The sequence below is a fragment of the Boleophthalmus pectinirostris genome, unplaced genomic scaffold (assembly GCF_026225935.1).
Source record: "Boleophthalmus pectinirostris isolate CB_2022bp ecotype Guang Dong unplaced genomic scaffold, ASM2622593v1 HiC_scaffold_14, whole genome shotgun sequence".
NCBI classification, from domain to species: domain Eukaryota; kingdom Metazoa; phylum Chordata; class Actinopteri; order Gobiiformes; family Gobiidae; genus Boleophthalmus; species Boleophthalmus pectinirostris.
The window spans coordinates 16,780,139-16,804,212 of NW_026571047.1; the positions used below are offsets into that span (position 1 = coordinate 16,780,139).

The window sequence follows — 24,074 nt, forward strand, 5'->3', positions numbered from 1 at the left end:
ACTACACCAAATAAAGACATCAAACCACATAATGTTGTTAGTCTACTGTTCATTTATTTAAAAACTACATGTCATAATGCCAATTGTGCTTTGCTTTGAAAAAGCAAAAACAAAACTATGACTGAAGCTGGTGATTCTTCTCAGTGTCACAAGTCCATCTTTGTGTCTATTTCTTTAACGTAAAATCTACAGCGATTTCCGCACAAGATTAACTGTAACATGCACAACAAAAAATATGAAAAAAACAAACAAAAAACAACCAAAATAAACACTACAGTGCATTTATAAAGGCACCTGCTTCACAAAACACAGGCATTAGTCCTATACAGTAGTTACATATCATGGGATGTCAGTAATGTAAATAAACATTTCAATGTAAATCTAGACCAATTGTACCATCAGTATCCAAGAATATTACAATGACTTGTAGAGGGTGATATACATTCAAGAGGTAACAACAAACTGCTATCTTTCTGCTATTTTCTATTCTCTATAGGCTGCAAAATACACTTATACATACAAAAACTGCTAACTAAAGGCAGCCCGTAGTAAAACATGCTGTACTTAGTGGTACAAGTGGTTGGGGACGAGATAGGGACATAGGCTCAGAGATGCGTTCACACCCTTTTCATTGTCTCTCCACTTCAGCATAAAAAAGCTTTTGTGCGTATTTTTTGCTGCATTTAAATAACATACGTTTCTTTTCACCAACATGCTTTTCTTTTCATCATCTTGCTTCATAAATAGGTGAGAAAACTGCATTGAAAATATGCAGGAAAATTAAATAAAGTTTGAGTAACATCAAGCAGCATTTTGACCAGCGTATTAACATAAATATAGATTTTTTTTTTTACCACTTATTGCCAGAAATCTTTTCAGTCCATCTCTTCCTGCCCTCAGTAGGCATACAATTTGCCAACACAATAAACCTCAAAGCTGACTTGGAAAGTTACACTTAATAGAGAAAATGGTTTGAAAAAATTGTTATGGTTTTCCGGGGTATTGTACGATCACAATTGCGAGGATTATTCAACTATGACAGTTTCACATCCTCTAATGCCTCTGTAATATATAATATGTAATAAAGTAATGTTAAGACCTGCAATCTATAGCCATGTATCAAAAAGTAAACATCTAAAAGAGGAAGGCATACTGTTATCTTCAAGTGTCTGGACAGCGTACCACAAAGCAACTTTTCATTGGCTCATATGCCCATAGCGGACCTGCGCCCTTCACGTACCAGCCTCATTCAGTCTAAGTGGTGAAGGCTTTTATTGAAGGTGTTGTGAGAGAAAATGCTTCCCCTGAAAGGCGTGACAAAACTGTTTTTGATTATGACAACTGTTTGTTTTTTTAAATGATGTATAAAACATATGAGAAAAGGTGCACTTCTATATGTTTTCAAATGCACTTTTTAAGTGATTTTGAAGGTTAAACAGAGTTGACAAAGCAGCACTGGCAAATTTTGTATCAAAATATTAGTTTTCCACTATCTATAATTGTACACATTAATTAAATTGAAAACACTGTTCATATTTAAACACAATTATTATTTATACAGCACTAGAGTGAATAAAATATTTGACTACTTATTAATTTATTTTTTTTCAGTATGCATATTTTATATTCATTTTCTATTCATGGGTTTCAGCCTCCTGTTATAGGCAACATTTTGAGGACTTTTTACCATTGAGACGATATCATTTTTTGTTTTTAAATTGTTAATCGCTATGGCAACCTTCCACAGTTTTCATCATTCTGAAAGCAATGGATCGCCAGGAGGAATCTTGCTCTGTTGGTTAGGCTACAAAAATGATACAGCTGACCTGCTTGAGTACATTTGTGATATTAAAACCTTATGACTAACTACTGCAACACTACATCGGCAAGTTTTTGACTGGAACGGAAAAGGAAGACAGCTTCAAGTCTTTCTGCTAACAGTGGAGAGGTGTTAGCATGTCACTTAAAGGCACTTCCTGGTAAAGCTTTCCACAGCGTAGCACCTGGGATTGTTTCAGGAGGAACCAGAAGAAGCCCTTGATTGTAGAGGGTTCAGAAGGAGCATGTCCTGTTCACAGTAAGGTGAAGGCTAGGATGTACTGGAGAAGTTTGTTACGGTTGGCCTGAGGTAGGAAGGTGCTGCTCAGCTCCAAAGTTGTAATATTGTTCTCTCTACGCTCCTTTAGGACCTGGGACAAAACATTGTAGGTTTTAGACAGGTTTTCAGGTGATACCACAGCATCTAATACTTAAAAAAGAACTGTATGTAAGGTTTGATTTTACAGTTTATAATATGAACTATCTGTGTCCCGAGACATGCATGCAGACATGGTAAATGCATGTTTGTATTAAATATAATAATATAATTTACTGATAACAAATGCAATGCTGATTTGTTCAACAATTTCCAATCAGATCGATCAGTCTAAGACAACGCACTGTTCATATATAGCCTCCTATAAACTTGAAGCACTGAGTTACTTCAGTATGAGGGGAATGGTTCTCAGGTTAGTTCAGATAACTAGTGAAGCACTTCGTAATTATGTTTTCGAAAGTGGTATAAAAACAACAATTTTTACAACCAAAAATATATTTTACTGGACTTACCCCAAGTTCTTTGAATGTTTTCACTGTATTCTTCACCAGATAGTGAGTTGCACTTTCTCCTGCACAGGACAAAATAATGTCATTTTAATAATTCTGTAAAGTCTAATGTTAGTCCAAACAATCATTTTGAGACCCTCCCTCACCGTAAGCTGCCACCCCCTTCTCGGTGCGCGTGAGAAGGTATTTGAAGAGACGCAGTGTATAGTCAGACTCGGCCATGGGCTGACTCAGGCTGTGGACAAAGATGGCCGCTCCACCATAGGCCTCCAGGACGGGGCTGAGGAGACGCTGGAGGAACAAGAAGAACTCCTGATGCTCTGGTGAAACACTCACCTGTTCAAAGGAAAAGGAAAATAGGGAGATTAAAGAGATTTTAGTGTATGTATAGGAATAGATCGGCTTATGTACAAGATAACAGCTAAATTGTTGTTTGGAAGGTGTAAAAATATAAGATTCAGATGGGTATTGAGATAATAAATGTAAAAAAGTAGCAAGAAGAGTTGATATTTCAAACAAATACTTACCAAGACATCTTGAAGCATATTTTAACACACTTCTTACTATGTGATTTTTATGAAAATCATGATCATGAAAATCCAAATATGTCTTTTTCACCCAGTGTAGTATAATAATTTTAATGTCTGACCTTCAGATAGCGTACTCTTTGCTCTTCTCCAAAGTCGCTGTCTTCATCTTCCTCATCACTTCTCCAGGAGAGAGGCTCAGGAAACTTCTTGGGCCATGGCTCCTCAGTGGGACTTGGGCTCAGCTCTTCCTGATCCTCCTGAAAGACAAACATTGATTTAGCGCACATGTTTTCTCCAGTTTTCCTGTTTGGTTCAATATTGACTGACCTCTGCCACATACAGAACTCCATACTGGATGAGTCTATTCACAGCATCGAGAAAAACTTGGTAAATGGTCACACATGGCTGTGGAATGACAGATGGAAAATGTTGTAAAAAAAAAATTACAATCCAACTTTAAAGAGAGAAAGAGAAACTAGCAAATTTGATTAATGAATTAGGATATCTATGTATGTTAATCAACCAACTGAATAATACAGTTTTATAATAAAGAATAATACATAACCAAATAATACAGTTCATGCAATATTTATAAAACAACTGCAGATGTAGAGATTTGCAGTTTTATTCACACAGTATACAGTTTCACAAATTGAATGTGGTTTTGTGCGCAATATCTAGCTTTATTTAACAATACTTAATTTGTACATAACTCACCGGTGCCACGTTGACTTCATTGATGAGAAAGTGAGACAGTCCTGCAGCTTTTCGAATCAGTCGCTCCTGACTCAAGAGGAGGTTAAAGGGGCTCTCATGTATCTGTGACTCCGACTCCACTAACAGCTCCCTCTGCAATGCCAGGATACTACAGGCTGAAAACAAAAGAGGATTTTAAATAAAGAAGTACACTATTAAATGTTACTGTCTGAAAAGTACTGACCAATGATTGCATCAGGAATGAAGACATGAAACAGGCCGTTACTGTAGAAGTTGAGCTCAAAGAGGGCATTGACGGTCTGGCTGGGCGCTATTGTGAACTCCCCATTACGGTTTGAAGCACTGGTGACATTCACACAGTTGCCCAGCAGATGGAGCGCTCTCATCACCACGTCCTCTGAGTTCCCCGAAAAGCCCAGGTCAAAGTCCCGGGACAGAATCTCCTCCTTCATGTTAAAGAAGTCCTCCACCAGTTTGGACAGCACCACCCCCTGAGGAAGAATACAGCTCTTAAGTATTTTAACAAATATGGAATAGCTTGATGTTGTATGTTAAATCAGTGTCACTACAACAAAATTGGCTGGGCTTAGTTTTGCTTTTCGATTTAGATTTTCCAATCTTGATTTTGCGATCCTCACTGTTTTTATTTGAATTCAATTACTGCTGTATTATTATTATTACCATATGTATCACTGTTGCAGCCTTTGGGATAAATTACGTATTTATCCATCTATTTTCTGTTTTGTGTCATGTCATGCCATTTTCATTTTGTTCTATATTTTGTAAAAAATAAAAATATAAATTATAAAAAGTTAGATCTTGATATAGCTGTATAAACAGTGGTGATGTAAAAGATGTAAGGGCAGCAGCAGAATATTGATTTGGTAAACTTTTAATAAGTTAATACATTTTGCACAAGGAACAAACACACCCTGGGAGAATCATTTATTTAAAGTGAGTACATCCTGTATTCGGACTATAAGTAACCTATGGAGTTTTGAATTGTCCCATATTTCCCACTATAGTCCTTTAGGGGGCAGTAGCTCACTAGATTCTGTCTGCAGCAGGTGTAGTGTTCTGCCAGACTAAAAGATAAAGGAGAACAAAGAATGTGTGGTGTATGTGGGCGTACCTGTCTGTGTCTGTAGAGCAGGAGACAGGCCACGATGTGTGTGGACATGATGGCTGATGATTTATTCGCCGCTGTGGGAGACAAGAGCCAGAGGACATACTGTCAGAGCCCACATGGACTTCCATATTGTTAAGATTAACTCTCAAACTCTGGGGGACAAATTAAAAAGTAAGATTATGGAGAAAAACTTTTGATTTGACATTTACACATGTAATGGTTGAGCTACAGTACAGGTGCATAAAATTATAATGACCCAAATTCTGCATCTTAATATCTTCATCATTGTCCATTGTCATCACAATAAATGATTTACTGCAGGAAAAAAAAATGCCTTAATTTTTCTATATAGTGGCTAAAATGTAAAAATTTTAATTATGCATTTTTCAACTATTAAACTAAAACAACAAACTTTACGTTAGTAATTGAGCAGAAATATAAATTTAACTGTAATTGACTAGAACCAATTAACCATTATTACAGTTGTCCAGTTGTACATTGTCCTCAGAGATCAAGATTCTGGGCAATAACTTTGTGTTCATATACATTTATAATGAATCTATACACTATAAAAGCTTTACTCTTTTTAAATAACTTGAAACCATATTACGTTTTGAACTTCTCATCTTATAACATCAGGCAATTACAAATGACAATAACTAAATAATTATCAGGTTCACCTAGAGTGTGGTTATGGTTTTCTAATGACGAGTCTAAAGCATCTCAAGTATTTGTCATGGTTACAGAGGTTACTAAAGTTCATCCTCCTCCCTTGTCATACAGGTCTGGAGTGTTCTACATTAGTGAACACTTGTGCTGCATTCCACCCCTGTCCTGCTTCCCTGTCCTCTCCTGCCTCCCATTGGCTAAAAACAACATGCCATCCTTCAGGAGGCTCTGTGATTGGTCCAGAAGTAAAAAAAAAAAAATGAAAGTGTGTGAGAATGGAGGGGAGAAAGCTGGGGAGAACCGGTTTGTGTTGTGCTCTAAGTGATTAAAGGGATGCTAAGGGAAAAGACTGATGCAGAGATCAATTTCAATCAATGGTTACATGAGTGGTAGTGGTAGGTGAAAGGTAATAAATATTACATTATTTTTAAAAAGCAGGGTCCAATATTAGATTTTTATTTATAGATTTTTTCAGACAGTACCCAGTAGTCTGCTTTCAATAATTATTGCTTCAATCAGTTATAAAAAATGTGTAATTGAAAAAGCATTTGATTCAATTTTGCTATGAATAATGGGTGCTTGATTCAGCCTATTAAAACTGGAAGCAAAGCCACAAAAATCCAAGGTTTTTTGAAACATGTATCCCAAAATAAAACTATAACTAATCCATGAAAAATAATTTTTTTCACAGTGTTCAAATAAATGTAAATTTAAAAAAAAAAAATGTCCATGATCACGCAGCCTTGACACAAACATGAATAAGCATAATAGGCTGGAATCTGATGTGCAAAGTAAATGTTTCCCAGTAGAATAATGCATGGCTCCAGTGACATAATGCCTTTAGGTGTCTTAATCTTAATCTTACTGTATAGAACATGCTTGGCCAAATTCGTGATCAGATGGCGTCTAAAGATCTCATCGGGCAGCTCTCTGTTGTCCTGTTCGTCACCTTCACCATCGAACGGCACCGCGTCCGGTCTGAAAACAAAAATGGACACTCAGCACGACCGCTACAGAGGCGCTGTGCAAGCTTCTCATATTTTCACTGCTTTCCAACAACTGACAAGTTTGCATTTCACGTTTGTCCTTTAAGCCATCATTTAGATCCAAGTAAGTAAAACTGTTTTGTTTTTGTTAATACATTTGAACATTCATCAGCAGTAAATGCAAAATATTGACTAATCCTTCACATAAAACATAACTAAATTGATATTTTTAAACTTCTTAGTTTACAAAATGACAAATATCAAAGTACTTGTGTAATCTATAGCATTATCAGTTTGTTGTACTGTGTAATCTACAACAATAAGATACAAATAGAAATTGCATCTGTCAGCAGTAATGATGTTGAATATCTGCTGAATAACAGAATTGACTCCAGCTGCTGCAAACTCCTTACTGAGTGAAAGCCTTGTGTAAATATCAGTCGGAGTAGAGGGAGCTAAACTAGATTAGCTCTTGGTACAGTAGATTCCTTGATGTTTATAAAGTTGTCTGATGTGTTAACAGTATGTGTATGAAATGTATGTTGTAAAGTAACTGTCAGTGTTAATGTATTGTCTGAAAAAAGGTCAGATAAAGTAAGATAATTCTTCTTTCTGCTCCTTTTTATTAATTTCTTGTATGTTTAATGTTATGACACTGTTGACCTCTTTTTCATATTTTATGAATGAAACAAATTAACAAATAAAAAATGTAGAGCTTGAACACAGTGCTTTTATCATAGTACAAGACACAAGCCTGTATTAGAGGCAGACAATGAGATAGGTAGTGAATGCTTAAACATACTGTGCTGATATGATACTGGGCATCAGGGTGTGTTCCAGGGACATAGGGGGAGGGACGTGGCGGCTGGTGTGATTCTCTAAGTATTCCTAAAATTAACAAAAATGCACACATTTAGGCCGATGTATATTACAGTCTATAAACAAAAAACATCTCCTTTTTTGCAAATTGTATTTCACTAATTATAACTAAAATTTCAAAATAACCTTGAGGGAGAACGGCTGAATGAAATCCACTCTGACACATCCATAGTTTTTCCTCAGCATTCTGAACACACCACACGCGATTCCCCACAAGCTCTCGTTCTTTTTGGGCTTGCCCTGGAGAGAGAGAAATGATAGATAAATTATGATGAAATTGTTACTTTAATAAATTAGATATTTAATTTGCAATGTAAGTGATATTATAGCTAAAGAAAAATTCTATTCCGTCAACTGGACAAAAGCTTTTTTTCAGTGAAGACGTTCAACAGCTCAAATTCTGGTCAAATTGCCGCTGGACACTGCCTTAGATCTTCCTGAAGAGAGAAGCTAACTACACTGAAACTAACACACCTACTTGTTTACACTTTTCTGTCTGTTAGCTGAATTAAGTCCAAAAAGTGAAAAGATTCAGTCATTCTGCACACAGTAACAGTGTCAAACCTCTTACCAGCTGCTCACTGTTATAGTTGCCTTCGATGATGCGGTCGTAGGAGATGCCTACGGGGACAACGAGCACGTCTGGGATGGTTCCTTTGCACAGAGTGTCCACCACAATGGACAACATGCCGGCCCGCGCTGGGAACACTTTACCACTACGAGAACGAGTCCCCTCCAGAAAGACCTCCAAAAACTGCTGTTGCCGCAGTAACTCCTCTGTGTACTGCGGATACACAAAGTCATTCACGTGAGAATATAGAAAACATTTTATATAGAGAGTATAGAATATAAAGTTCATTTGATGCTTTTTTAAAAATTGGATCAACTAAAGATTATATATTCTGCAGACTATATTAAGGCAATACAGTGATAAAATTTAATTATGATCTCTTATGATCTATTAGGGATGGGACAATAAATAATAATTACGGTATATAATTGTGATAATGGCCATTATATCTCCAGAATGTGCACAAAAAAGCTCATTATGCATGAAGCCTTGATGTTCTCTTCTACCTCATTTTTGTTTTCACTTTTCAATCACAATTCTATAACAGTTGTTTAAATATGGAACTTATTCATAATATTACACTTATAGTTAATCATTTCCATAACATTTTTAAAATGTCAGCAACTTTAATAATTATATATCATATATCATTAATTAATGATACAACATCCCATGCCTAGTCACAATATAAAATCTCATATTTTTCTTTTAAAATGGAGTTAATATGATGGACTGAGATTCTGGAGCCTCCCCCTGCTCCTCTCCAGTGAAACATCTGAGACAGAGCCCCATCCCAAGTCTTCAACCAGCCATCAAATCTATCAATTGCCAATACATATCTTTATCCTATACCATTGTTGTGGCATCGCCCTTGCTAGTGAATGTAGATCTATTTTCAAACCAAGACACTTTCCCCACACCTCCAATCAGCTTAAGCCATGCTCTGAGTGACTGACAAGTGTGAAGTTTCACAAAAAGGCAGAAGATCACTTTCTTTACCTCTTAAGGGCAATATAGATACATACTTTTACATAAATGTACATGAATCGTGATTGTATCAAATATCTAAATATATTAACATTTTGCCATAGCACCCACCCTTAGACTATATTGAGACCGGATACAAGTCTACAGTGAATGAACTATTTGACCCTCATAAAAGAACTGGACTGGGGCCAAAAGTACTGCTGTGTGACGCCTCATGTAGCTCGGAAAATATACACAGCTGCCCTTTGCTTAGACAACTTTTAAAAGGAGACAACATCCTGAAATAGACTGTTGGATAGAACAGTTTAGTTTGAGTTCTGTATTAGATAATTTAACATCAGGTCAAATCCAGGTCTATTTATCTTTGAGAGGAACTTTCTTAAACTATTTAAAACTAAATATAAAAAACTAAAACAAAATGCACTTTTTGTTTCTAAACATGACAAGCTTCTGTGTGAAAACCTCTTGTGTTTAATAATAAAAACAAGAATTTTCGGTTCCTCTATTTATATTAGACAAAGTAAGCAATTCAATACAAACAATACAAACTTACTGCATGTAAAAGCGATCTGTACAAAATATCTTTCTTCCCATTGTTTGTCTCCTCCATTCTCCTACGGATGAAAAATCCTCCCAGTTTACGGATCAGGGTGCTGAAAGTAAATACATTAAAAATGTAACATCGTATTAAGGTAAATTGGTAAACATATCATAAACTTAAAAAAGTAAACTGTGTAATTTTTTCTGGTGGTGGGCTGATACTTTTGAGATGTTAATACTTTACCTAGAATATTCCACAGTATGGCAATAAAATTATCTATCTCCATGAGGACAAGAAAGTGATTCCATCAGGGCAAGTTTCAGTTCAGATATAAGGAGAAGTGAACCCGTTACCAGCGAGAATGCATGTTTTCCATTGTTTTTTTTGGCAAGAAAAAACACCTGTAATTGAATTAAGCTTTATGCCAGACTACGGAAACACAAGCATGCAACAGACCCCCATCAGAAAAGTTACAAAGTGCTCCTTTAAGTATTTGAAATACTACAAATTTGTATTGTATTGTAATGTATTGTACTGTATTGATGAAACATATCAAACCAAATGCGAGTGTTTTACCTGAGGATGGGCATGCTCAGGTTGTTGCCGGCGGCAATGTGTGGAGCTTTGATATTATGACAAAATAGGATCAGAGTTATGAGCAGGTAGTCAATGTGTGATTTGTGCACTGGGAGGAAGACCATGGGCACGTTCTGCTGTAGGGACAAAAACATCCTCATTTAATTTAGAAAGTAAATATGACCCAGAAATATAAAAAAAAATAAAAAATTAAGCTGGTGACCTCCGAAGCAGCTTTCTTAACCATTTCTAGTTGGCCCTTGTGGATCTGAATGCTCCAGAAGAAACCATTGAAGAGTCTTAGTAACACCCATCCAGTCAGTCTGAACACAAAAGTATGCTTTTAAAATAATGAATGAATAAAATGGTACAATTTGTGTGCTTTTGTGAATTTGTGAAATACCTGATAAAAGCAGGTGAAACATTAGCCACCATTTCTTGGAGGAAGGACCGTGCTTTCTGCTTAACTTTTTTGGCAGCTCCGGACGAGTTAGCAGCATCAGTCTCTGAAGCTACCTCTACAATAGCACTCTCCACTCTAAACACACAAAAAGACAACACATCTATTCACAACTATTCTATATTCATTCAGTGTTTGGTATCTAAAATGGGCCAAAAGTTTAGGATACATCAAAACTGACTCTAGTGAGCTTTATGCCATGTTAGAATGGTGTTACCCATCAAAAACATACCTGGAGTTGTGTTTTGTTTCATTCACACATGTTTGAGAAATCCTGCATTATTAGTCTGTACTCTACATCTCCAAAGATCAAAATGCTCTGTATGGAGTTTAAAAAGCACATTGTATTACCACATGACATTACAAGGTAGAAACAGAGTGTTTGAGAAAATAACTCAGGGTTGTGTGTTAAACATGTACATGTTAAACATGTGTAAATTAAAGAAAATGAAACTCCGGGTATAATTGTGATGAGGAAAACATTATAACAGATAAGAAAATAGTGTAATATGGGCCCATTAAATAATACCGGTATGCAGAGAGATCACCAGATGAAATAAGCACAGAAAATTTGCTTAAGCTCTGACACTCATTTGCATCACACCAGTTATCCACATAATTTACATGTGTTTTGACTATAATGTACTTCAAAAGAAACAGAACAAAATACTTGTTATTAGTCATTATTAATAACTAAAAATGTTATTAGTGGGGTCTGTACTTATGTAAAGTGTATACAGACTTTCTAAAATTCACTTTAATATTTTTCATAGTTTGGCAACAGGTGTAGAATAATACAAATTAACTCAATTTCATTCCAGGTACACCATAATGAAATTGAATGATTTAACTGGGTCTGAAAACTTCCTGCATCCTGTATATAGAGAACATGTAAAGTCAGACCTCTCTGACACGTATTGGGTTACACTGACACTTACCTGCTGTTGTTGAGCACATTGTCCACCACATTTCTGGGGAACATATCCTTATTCACGTCTCTTTCCATCACAAACAGGACATAGCTCAGCCTGCGAGCCAACCAGCCCCTCTGCCTGCACGCAAAAGAAAATAAAACATTACATTATATTAACAATACTTAGACCTGCCACAATAACTACTATATCAACTTATCGCTCACTATATGAAAGTTGGAACAATATATTTATTGTGTGTTCATTTTCTTTGTGCTGCGTGGTTATTTTTTGGCTATATAATAAAATTGTATTAATAACTTCTATGACTCATTACAGATGCAAACTAAGTACTAAAGTGTTTATTCTAAAATTTATTGCAGCTCTTTTTTTGTTTAATAAAATTGTACATTTAGAATATTTTTGTGGTTTAAATCTCCTCTTTGGTTATTGTGTCAGTGAACAACTTAGTTTCGTTATTATTGTTTATCATCTATATTTACTTCAGCTATATATTGTACTTCAAAGTTCAAAGTTTGTTATTGTGACAGGCCTAACAATGCTGGTTTACTAAAGCTTAAAATTCTACTGCCATCTTGTCTGGCTTCTTGAATTCAGTGACTGGTGTCTTCTGACAAACAGTTTGAATAATTCAGACGTCTAGCTTTCCACTGAACTAGAGCCATTTATTATACACAGGTTGTTGGGTAGACTTGTAGCTTCAGGCACCTAAATGACTGACTGGACCGTGTAATTTCACAGCTGTCAGAAGCAGAGGTGCAAGAGACAAATGGAAGACAACCAGCTACAGCAAGTTTGAAACTTTTAGATAGACATTTATTCCCTGTGTCTGATTTATAGGAACAGGACAAGATTTTGTGTCACATTGAATCATCCAGCAAGATAAAATTGTCACAAGATTGTGCTTGTCCTGCTGGTTTATTATTGGCCCAGTGTCAAGTTTGTTCCAGAGAGATGATCTAATATTCTGCATATACTGTAATAGACTGCAAACAGAACAATAAACTGAGAAATCTTCATCCATAAAAACCTTCATTAAACAACACAAAATCGAACCTACTATCGATAGTTTCATGGAACTAACTCCAAGGCACTGACTGCAATAATAAAGACACGGCGCCCAGACCAGCATCAAACTCATAATCTCCAACTGTTACTGCAGGGGTAGAAGCTCATTCAACAGCACCACAAAACCATTTCACCTACAACGATTAACTGAGTTTGTTATTTCAAAATAATTCAAAATATCTGACTGTACACGGCCATCTGACTTCAATACATTCAAAGAGATCAGATTAGATTCAACATCTCCCTTGTGTGAGTGAGTCCTGTACCTGGTGTGTGTCTCATTGATGTAGATGACATTACGCAGCCCCAGAGAAGGAATGCTGGAGTTGAACAGTCTCTCCTGTAACACAAATAGAAAGAACATTACGATCAATCATGTTAACTTTGAAATCTACATTCATATGACAACATTAAAGCAATTATACATAAAATCAGCTTTTGAACTACTTTTGAAGACCTCTGCCTTGACTACTGACTTTGAGTCCTGAAATGATCAATATGAACCTGGGGAAAGTGTAAGGAATATCAGTAGTACAAGGTTATTTAGGGTTACGATTGCAACTGTGCTGATAAGAAACAGTTAGGACATTGCTACAAAAATAACTTAACTAATATTGAGTATACGGATTTTTATATTATCTATTATTTTATATCTTTGATTAAATTTGTAGTTATCATGGCTTCTTTAGAAGCAGAAAAACTTAACACCATGGATTTAAATAGGGTCAACATTTCGTTTCTTTAAACTTTGAGTTTTTCTTTTCTTGTCTTTGTCTTTTTGTGAATCTTTGAGTTTATATGCAGAGCCTGTATCAGATGAAATTCCTACCTCTCCTGTTATCTGAGCTTGGATCAATGCACAAGGAGTACACTTGTAATTGCTTAGAACTTTTAATTCAGATACCACATGTGACACTAATGTTCACTTTATGTTACCACTATCACTTCCCAGACTGAGCCCAAGTACATATCCTGGCGTTACAGTTAATTAGATTTGGCGTAACTTTACCCAGCTCTGTGGTGTACAGGAGTGACAGCAGCGTCCTACAAAAGGCCTCTTTCTGTTGAGTAGTCCCTCCTTCCACGTGCTCGTCACACAGCGCAGTACAGACGGGCTGGTACTCCGGTCCTGTTTCACACATAACGCTATTAGTAAGATCACGAATACATAAATATACTAGAGAAGCTTCAACTATGTTAATAAGCCTGAAGTATGTTACCTTCATATCTAATTATGATTTTTCTCACTAATACTGAGCTTGAGGTAAGACTGATGTATGAACTGCTCCACTAATAGAGAAATACCATGCATTTCAGAACATGTTTGTAGCCTTGCATGGTGAGCAGGTTTATACAAATTATCTTGATATGGGAGCCTTTGCTAATTGCAACAAATTGTGACTTTTACTTTACTGTGCAGTCCAATTGATAATCTTGCAATGGGTAAACTGTATTCACTTCTAACAGCTGAATATACAATAAAATGGAAGTGCCAAGAACATAACATGGGATCTTTGAGATGCACGTAATTCATTGGATAAAAAAAGTGTAACATGCAGAGAGTGTAAAATAAACCCATTGCTCCCAAAACACAGAGATTAAATTACACAATGATGAAGACAGCAATGATTTTTCACCCCAAATTGTGACACTGACCGAGTCCTCATTGGGGTGCTTCCAGCGGTTGCACCACTGCTCGCTGCTGTTCACCTGCAGCAGGAGGCCGTCCGAGGGCTCCATGACTCCAGAGAGCAGGCCCCACTAACTGCTCAGCTGAAAATAGAGAACATAAATGATTCATACACAGTTTTTGAAGTTTAAGCCATTTTCTCATATAAGTTACTTTTCTGAGGCATTCTTTTGTAATGTTGATCACTTATTCAGGCTCAGCCACACCTAATAAGACAGTCATGCATTCATAACAATTTATTTAGGCAAAACCCATTTATTTAAATGATAGTGCATCATTGTTACTTTTGTTTATTTTCAGCTGGTACCCTACCAGATGTGACTTTCTCTCTTATAATGGGTATTTAATGTCAAGTTTGATGTTTTGTATAACCAAGTTTTACAATCGCATTTTACTTAAGGTCACATTGTTTTACCATGAGTCCTGATCAAACCTGCCAAATACGCCTCTTTACACGCCCAAATAGTGAAAGGGTAAAGTCACTCCTCCATTTCTTGACACCAGCTGAGTAACACTGATAATAATCTTGATATTTATTTGTTTTCCTACAGTAACTACTGCTACTAGGCTATATAATTTTCACACATATTGCTGTTAAAGGTGCACTGCGTAACTTTCCAGGAGGAGGGTCTGTCACCTGCTTGTCTTTGACGAGGTTATTGCTTTGTCTGAAATATTCCACAGTATGGCATTAAAAGTATGCATCTTGCACTCATTCAACTCAAGTTTTTTTTTTTTTTTGATTGCCTTAAAATACATTCTTCTTTCTTACTATGAGTGAGGTTACCTCTCCATACATCTGGCCTGTAACTTAGCTTGGTGGCATCATGTGCTTTTAAAAAAGAAATCTAGTCTAAAAACATATTACAACACAAAGCAATAAGATCTCCATGGAGAAAAGTTACACAGTGCACCTTTTACTTAGGTTATCATGTTTCCTTAACAAGCACTTCCTCAAAGACTTCTCATTTGAATATTTGTCTTCACATAAAAAGTTCTAGGAAACAACAGTCCCAGAATTTAGAGTGACACGTTTTTATGAATGAATGTGCTCACACCCAATGCAGTGGGTCAGTTGTATAACAGGCGCTGCCTAACAGCTTTTCAGGAACATTTAGAGAGGGCATTCGTGTTTTTAACACACATATACCTGGCTTAGTGTGAGTCTTTATGAATGGATACCCTTTGAGCTATTGTCCCGTTGTTAATAGGTGAAAAGCACACTGGTGAGGCTGCTGGGTTTTCAACGGGTCAGTGACCGAAAGTGCCTCTCAGTGGAGTGACCATGGCAGAGCAAATGAGGAGAGGGGAGATCACCAATTTAAACCTTTGTACTTTCTAATCTTAGACTCGAAAAGTGATTGATAATAATGCAGGTTGAGACTTGCTTTTGTTGCAATACTGAATATAACCACGTATACAGTCAATGGTTTGGCCCCGACGCTATTGGAGACAGTAAAGGTCAATAAGCATCAGTCTAATACCAAAATAAGATAACGAATATTTTACCAAAACACGGGCACTAGGTTAATCCGTCTCATACACACAGGGTTGTCTGCGGTAAGCGGGTCATACACTACTACAGTCGGAGTGACAGATGGTCGGTACAGACAACAATAGCGTACTGACTGGGCAAGCTGGCCGCGTTTTGTTTGTCCAATGGGGAGTCTCATCACTTACAGTATGACAATTAAGCCTTACCGTTCAATAAAATGTGTGAGTGTTTTTTAACATATTTGAATGGCGCCGCACTTGATAAGCACATGAGAAAATGGGAAACTGGACTACAATTAGTGACCCTAGTGTGTCTTTACGCAGCGCTCATGCTTTCAATGAAACCCAATTTAGCCTGACCTTATGCGCAGGGGGCTAGTACATAACATTGAATGAGCTCCACTCGAACTTCAATGTCACTGCACTGCCGTAGAACGATATAATTAAAGCTGTTTTGAGTGGTTAAACATAGAGAATAGTATCAGTATCACGACTGCAAGCCTGTAATCATAACTCACGCCTTTATACCAATCCACGAGGCGGAATACTGGTTTATTTAGCATAGATCGAGTCGCATTTAGCATTAGCTTTGCGGCTTGCTCGAGTCAGATCATCACTTACCTCTAATATACTGTTACGCTGACTCATATCTCAAAAATTACGAAGTCCACACGAATGTCCGGTACCGCAGCACTGGCCCGGCTTCATTCACCGGCGCCTGGTCGTGTTGAGTGGACTGGACACGGCTCAGCTCCTCCATGCAGCAGAGGAGTGTGACTGACCAGGAGAGAGCGCTGATGTTTTGGTCGACAGGCGGCACCGGAAAGTCGGGGGCGCAGTTACACATACGACCGGCACGCGGCGCTAGAGACACTTTCATACCACGTACCGCCCATGGAAGTATACTGATATCATACATGGATCTATTAAAATAACATATCATAAATAATATCATATTATAGAGGTTATTATTAGGTGCCACCTAAGAAAACAACTGGCTTTCTAGTACCACCAGATCTAAACCAAGACTGCGTACACTGGTGTGTGAATGTGTGTGTGAATGGGTGAGTGGTTCCTTGTTGTAAAGCGCTTTGAGTGCCTTGAAGGTGGAAAAGCGCTATAGAAAAATGTGACCATTTACCATTTACCATTTACTTATGTTCCAGATCTATGGCTAATTCAAGACTAAAATAGAACTACAGTGGTTTAAAATAAGAAACTAAGCAAAAGAAAGACTAAAATATGGATGAACTGGACTTTAACTTAAACAGTAGACCTGGACAGGACCTCACACATACCACAGTTTTAAGAAACACTACATTAAAATAACAAAAACATAATACTAACACATATCTTGTGTTTCTGATGTTTTGTGAACATTTCAGCTTTTTTTAAAAATCACTTTGAATAGGTTGAAAATAAATGTGACATGAAAATAACATAATCGCATAATTATTTGATTATTGTTCATATTAACAGTATTAGCCTTTACCTTGTATTAAACTACAAAAGAAGCGACTGAATTATTAAAACTATAATAACTGTGAGGGCTGAGCGGCATCTAGTGGATATTTTTAGAATTACATTCTTGTGGACCGTACCACTATATTTTCAAATGGGGGGCAACGATTTACTTTTTATGTTCAGGCCTGCATGCCCGCATGTATAACATTACTTTTAAAGTCAGATTCATATTTTCAATCAAATTAAATGATAAAGTGTTCAATTGCTGTTAAAATAAGTTAGAGTGATTGTTGTGCGTTCACCTACAACAAACTAATATAATGGTAGCGTCTCTTTCTTTCTATTTCCTCTCTATTCGTCAAGCCACTAGCTGCAGCCATGAGGTGAGCTAAATGTTTGACTTTTAAAGTGCTCTTCGTATTTTAACGTGATACTTTGCTGCTGTTGTGTTTCGTGAGCGTCAAACAAAACAAAAATGTACAGAATTAGTCGCTTTTCAGTAAGATTAGTCGCTCACACAGTCTAAGATTAGTGGGTAAGCTAAAGTGAGACATGTCAGAGCATAACACCGCAATTCGGCCTCGGTGCAATCCAATAAGTTGGCAATGGTTCTTTGCACACTTGAATGTACGCCAACTTTTGATTACCAAAGCATTGTGGTGGTGATTTAGCCTTCAATCAATTCCAGACAGTACTTGTATTATATAACTAAATAAAGATCAAGTTATGTTGATAAGGAGTTACTTACGTGTGTACGTACGCATTTTCCCTTGTGTTCTTCTAAACATCCTAATGGCACATATGCACTGTCTATGGAATGACACTTCTTCAGACCATTGGCTCACCTGTCACTGTTTTCTTGTATTCTCAGCATGCTCAGGCTCCAGAAACGCTTGGCGTCCAGCGTCCTTCGCTGTGGCAAAAAGAAAGTCTGGTTGGATCCAAATGAGACCAATGAAATTGCCAATGCAAACTCCCGTGAGTGATTATAGCTGTAAGAAACGAATTTTAGATGATATTTCTGAATTGCTGAATTTCATACTGTATTTATTATCAGGCCAGCAGATCCGTAAACTGGTGAAAGATGGTCTTATCATCAGAAAACCGGTGACAGTTCATTCACGCGCACGCTGCCGCAAGAACACCCTGGCTCGCCGCAAGGGGCGTCACACAGGTTATGGTGAGTGTCATGTTTTTCTTTATGGATAACTTAGATTTGATTTTCTGTTTGTCATGCAAGTGTTATAAATGACTTGTGGTCCCTGCAGGTAAGAGGAAGGGTACCGCTAATGCTCGTATGCCAGAGAAGCTCTCCTGGATGCGCCGCATGAGGATCCTTCGCCGTCTTCTCCGTCGCTACAGGGAGTCAAAGAAGATTGACAGGCACATGTATGAATACAAAATTATTTGAATCTAAAGTGTTTTTAAACACCACAATCTCTTTTAATCCATATTTTATTTTTGTACTTTAAGGTACCACAGTCTGTATCTGAAAGCCAAAGGTAACGTCTTCAAAAACAAACGGATTCTGATGGAGCACATCCACAAACTGAAGGCTGATAAGGCTCGCAAGAAGCTCCTTGCGTAAGTTTCTTGTATTAAACTATGTATTATCATCAGGCCTTTTTTTTACAGTGGTAAACACAATGTGTAACTTCTTATTGTGATCTCATTACAGTGACCAGGCAGAGGCTCGTCGTACTAAGACTAAAGAAGCTCGCAAACGTAGAGAAGAACGTCTTCAGGCCAAGAAAGAAGAAATGATCAAGAACTTGTCAAAGGAGGAGGAAACCACAAAGAAGTAATTTCAATGTGTATATTCTTGTGATACTCCTTTTGTTAAATAAATTAAGTAAAAATATTGTTTTTGTTAGTTTTTTCTCTGCTTAATAGACTTATTTTGACTTATAATATTATCCATAATCCCAAAAGAGGGCAACAGTGGTTAACAAGATTTGTAGTCCATGGCAAATGATGAATGTTTTAATTTTAATTCTTGCTTACAAGTGTGGACCTCCCTTGTGTTTATGACCAATTTCTTCCAACAACCAATTAATATTTTTGACACCTCATCACTTATGACTGTAGAATGCATGCAAGAGTACAGTATATTCTCACTTTGGGTGAAAAGTTAAATTGTATCTTTACTATCAAACATTTCCATTACAATAAAAAAAAACATGGGTATACTGAAATAACATTTTGGCAGAATCCTACAGTACACATTCATTTCTTCCTGCCTTTTCCCTTTTTACCCTTCTTCTTGGCCTTGTTTTTCATGACTTTGCGGACACAGTGCCCTCTCCACCAGGCCTGGATGATGGTGGCAGCTTTAGTTTTGAGCTCTTTGCTCCTTTGCTCCTCTCTCATCCTCTCCTCTGCCAGCAGCCGTTTGGCCACCACCTCATCATACTCTACCTCCAGAGTATTGTACAGTACCGCCAGGCTGCTCAGCTCCTCCTCATTCTTATGCAGCTCAGCCTCTCTCGCCTCCAGATCAGCCTGAAATACCATCATAGATTTTTTAGGGTTAGAGGTAGACCCCTAAAGAAATTCTTGGTGGACTAAAGACATGTCCTGCCGATCGATTAGTTGACCAAAAAGAGGCCTCTGTATCTGATTCTAACTGCACTCTCACAAGAGGCTCATGTAAAAACAACCACTGAAAAAAGTACTAGAAACATTTAAATTAAACTTGTGAATCATGAGTTTAATCCATGCAATTTAAATACCAAATACTAAATCTTCAGCTAGACAGCCTCGACCAGTTAACTGACTAAACAACTAACGGTCTATAGATCTACATAATATCCCAGTTTATAATTTTAAAATGCTGGGCACTCTGAGTAACATCATGTATTAAATTTGTAATATATCAGGATTTCTCAATAAAATATAAATGAATTTACCTGAATCTCTTCCATTTTTTCATCAAATCCCTCAGTGACATATTCAATATCTGCTTCCAGCACATCAGTTCCCTGAAGAATAAACATGTGTTAAAACAGATTATTCTTAAAGGGGCATTATCAGGTAACCTTACTGATGGACTATCTGCTACCTGCTTGGGTACATAGAGATACAAACACTTTAAGAATGCATGTTTTTCAAGATATTTTTAGCAATAAAAATCTCTAATTTAATGAAAGCTGCATTATACAGTGAACATTTTAAGCAAAGCAATAAAATCTATAAGGTGACAGACCCCCTCCATCAAAAAAGTTACAAAGTCCACCTTTAATTACCTCCTGAATGTTTCTCTCTTTCATTCTGTCCTCCAAAAACAGCTTATTGAGCTGGGCATTGAGTTGGTCCAGTTCTTGCTGAAGTCTTTGCTGCTCTGGTGTGCTCACGTATGACTGGTATTCTTGATCTGTGAGAGGTGTCTCAGATTCTTGTGGTATTTTCAAATTATCCATACTGGCTTTACAATCCTCTATCTGAAAAGCAAAGACGTAATTAAAGTTAGTTAATAGTAATACATTATGAAACCTATATAAGAACGCTTAGAAAGTGTTTTACTTTTTCATCAATTCTGCTCATCAGTTTGGTCAAATTTGCAATTTTCTCATCTAGTGCTACCTCGCTTTTAGGATCTTGCAAAGGAGAGATCTTCAACATGGTTTCTTCTTCTTTGGTTTCTTCAAGTGTACAGTGAATTATTGTTGAGATTTTTGTAGAACACCTGCTCCGTTTTTCCCATTTCTGTATCTAATCCTTGTTTTATTTGAGCAAAATCAGCAGGAGCATTTCGAAAACACCTCTTCACATTTTTGTAGGACCTTTTGAATTCACTTTTAAATAGTGCATCATTACCATCTTTTCCCACTATACCGCTTTGCTCCTCCGTTCTCTCTAATCTCTCACATAATGACTGATGTGTTTGAAGTGCCCTACACAGTGAAATGTCCTTGATGTCAGCTACGTGGTCCGGCTGCAAAGTCAATGCCACTTCCACTTGACTGAAGCAGTTTTCCAATAAGGTTAAAACCTTTTGTTCCTCCTTAAACTGCACTGTTTCTTTGGGCTGTTGCTTGAGAGTTTTTGAAGTTTTCCTCAAGTTGGAGTTTTGAGAATCTGAAGACAATAGAGTTGACTTCATAGGTTTTGTTATCACTTCCCCAGACATGATGGGAGGTGGCTATAGCAATAGAAAGAACAAAAACACATGGTTAAAAATTAGTCTATAAAAATACGTTATTGTCCATCACTTCTATCTAGTTCATCTGAGCACCATCCCACAAGAGGTACAAAATTTCTCGACAGTCTGTAGCGTATAATTTTCTAGGTGGAAGATCCAAAACCATCATTCTCCATGAAGATGTTGTTTTGCCTGGAATGTTCCAAAAAAGGCATAAAACATTTCAATCTCCACAGAGACGAGCACCAGACTCTGCCATATTGTATTTATTCAATAGATGCAAGACAGTTTATATTATACTGTTTAAAATTCCAGACAAAAGAATAACATTTTCATGGGACAAGCCTGTGATGGACCCTCCACCTGAAAACTTAGCTACACTTGGCTACTGCACCTTTCCTCCTCACTTCTCCACTACTAGTCATTTGACAGCAAAACAAAAATAAATATTTTAACATTAACAACTTGCATAAAGAAGCAAAAACACAACACTGACACATTCAGTTACCTTACAGATCTGAGATTATCTCCGTTGTCTAAACTCGCTGCTCAAATACCGATGCTACCTTGAATGTGTACGCGTTGCTAGGATACCTAAGTAAGAGTGCCGAAAAGCGAAGGAAATTATAAATAAAAATGACAATAAAGATATTAAACTGAACAATAATGACGTGTATCGTTATACATTTTTTTATTTACGTTATTGGCCAAGTAAGAAAATATGCAGGAGTAGAGAACAAAAGACCGCGGCTTTTATTGCAAAAAGTGGTCAGTTAATTAAACAAATTAATTTGCTTGAGTAACATAGCTGGTTAAATCTAAATGCACTAAGTAGATGAATATGAATGAATCGTCTGAAATACTCCATTATTATTCAATTACATTCGGATAAATGAGGAAAATACACTAAACTACCGCCAGAGGGCAATGTCCTACAACTACAACAACTCCGATGTTTTCGTTATGCTCAGTTATACACTCACAGTTAGGAAGACTTTCATTCATTCATTAAATGTTGTTATAAAACTGCAACTTGGTAGATCTCATGCAAATTAACTGGAAACCATTATGTTTTATCTAAATTAATGAACCATAAATTAATTACCCAAGTAAGCTGGAAGTGAAGTCCTACAGATACAAGCAAAACTTAACAAAGTAAGAGCCCTCACAACTTTAACAATATATTAGATTCCAAAGGCCCCGAGGAGCAGGGCTGACAGCTAATGTGGCATAATGCTCTGTTTATCCTGACACCCTGAATTAATTTTCACACACTGCTTCCCATGCAATACTTAGATCATAATAAAATAGGCCATTCAAGTGGATGTAATGATTATATATGTGGAGGACAAAACCAATCTTTGGATATACAGTGTTGGAGCTCAGCGGGAAGGAGAAAACTGGCCATTTCATAGCCCTGTTAATGCATTTCTTCATTACCGAGAGGCACACTATTTCCTGAACCGTGAGGCTTAATGGTTTGAGATAGGGACTTTATTACAGCTGGCTTTCAACCTAAAGAAAAATGAAGTATGCCTCAAAAGTTAAAGATCTTTTCAAACTGTAGATTACAATTTGAGATTTACAAATCTAACAAAGTTACAGATTTCTTAAACCATTTTTTGTTATAGGCTATCTTTCTGAATGACACTGTAGAGCAATAAGCGCTTTTTGAATGTTCATTCACAGACCTGATACAGACTAAAGGCTTAACATAATCAGACAGAGATATATATTGACTCCACATTACCAGCCTGTTTATTGAGTTTTGTGTAAAATTATGTTTTGGTTGGAGTGCACACGTGAGGAAGGAAGACTGATTTTTCTCCTTGGTCATAATCATGTTGCAGATGGCTAAATAAAGAAGCTGTTATAACATGTGATCAGATAAGGATAGTTCTTCCTACATAATTTGCTATTTAGGGAAGCTATATTTTTTTTCTCATAGTGGCCTGTGACACTGTGTTGCTAACAATCAACAAATAAGCATCATACATTATTAATTTGTTGTGGATTTAAATTTCCACACTATCAGCCTTAGTCCATCTTTGACATAAATTATATTTGCCTATGAAATATTTGTCCATATGTCTGAACAAAAGGTTATAGAGCAATGGTCACATGCCCCTGTGTACATTCAAGTGTCAGTGGTTTTACATCATTTAAAGGTCAATGTAAAACAAGCCTTATAAATACAGTGAGCCCATCTGCTCAGAAGTTCAGATATTCAAGGTTTTTTATTTTTTGTGTTGATGAGGCCGATATGGATACTAATACTACTACTATTTTAAGGCCCACAAATTGAAGTTGTGTTCAGAACTTTTCACTTTTGTAAAATAATTGTGTAAATAATAATAAATGTGTTATTACACTGAATGTTTTACTTGAGACTTTAACATCCTGAAGAAAGGAAATATCACATTATGCCAACTGATGTGTAAAAAAAATGTTTTGTCCCTGCATCATATTCTACACCTACATTTATATTTACATATTTACAACAAATGTGGCTTCTTACACCATGTAGAAAACCTTCCAGTGGAAACACTGAGCAAATTAACCATTCAATCACCAACTGAAGCACCACAGCGGAGTGACACCTTTCTTGTTGTGTTTACCTGGCTCCTCCTGGACCC

At 36.8% G+C, this 24,074-nt stretch overlaps 2 protein-coding genes across 3 annotated transcripts; one reads left to right on the forward strand and one right to left on the reverse strand.

The window, feature by feature from the left end:
* Nucleotides 1–32: 32 nt before the first annotated feature.
* gpam (glycerol-3-phosphate acyltransferase, mitochondrial) lies at nt 33–16,676 on the reverse strand. Of its 2 annotated transcripts, none has more exons than XM_020918227.2 (21): nt 16,455–16,676; nt 14,306–14,422; nt 13,659–13,778; nt 12,916–12,989; nt 11,588–11,701; nt 10,593–10,727; nt 10,413–10,512; nt 10,190–10,323; nt 9,626–9,725; nt 8,086–8,298; nt 7,641–7,754; nt 7,438–7,523; nt 6,515–6,627; nt 4,984–5,054; nt 4,075–4,342; nt 3,852–4,006; nt 3,462–3,539; nt 3,254–3,391; nt 2,751–2,940; nt 2,608–2,666; nt 33–2,189 (listed from the first exon to the last, which is right to left on the reverse strand). In XM_020918227.2, the coding sequence occupies exons 2-21, from the start codon at nt 14,387–14,389 to the stop codon at nt 2,073–2,075; spliced, it is 2,463 nt and encodes an 820-aa protein (XP_020773886.2). In that variant the 5' UTR covers nt 14,390–14,422; nt 16,455–16,676; the 3' UTR covers nt 33–2,072. The 2 variants fall into 2 exon arrangements, with proteins under 2 accessions (XP_020773886.2, XP_020773885.2); XM_020918226.2 differs by having other exon boundaries at nt 10,190–10,326.
* An 861-nt stretch (nt 16,677–17,537) lies between these two features.
* Nucleotides 17,538–19,158, forward strand: LOC110154194 (60S ribosomal protein L19). The gene is made up of 6 exons (XM_020918154.2): nt 17,538–17,680; nt 18,169–18,275; nt 18,355–18,477; nt 18,566–18,686; nt 18,771–18,881; nt 18,976–19,158. Exons 1-6 carry the CDS (start codon nt 17,676–17,678, stop codon nt 19,100–19,102), a joined length of 594 nt encoding a protein of 197 aa, XP_020773813.2. The 5' UTR covers nt 17,538–17,675; the 3' UTR covers nt 19,103–19,158.
* Nucleotides 19,159–24,074: the final 4,916 nt, after the last annotated feature.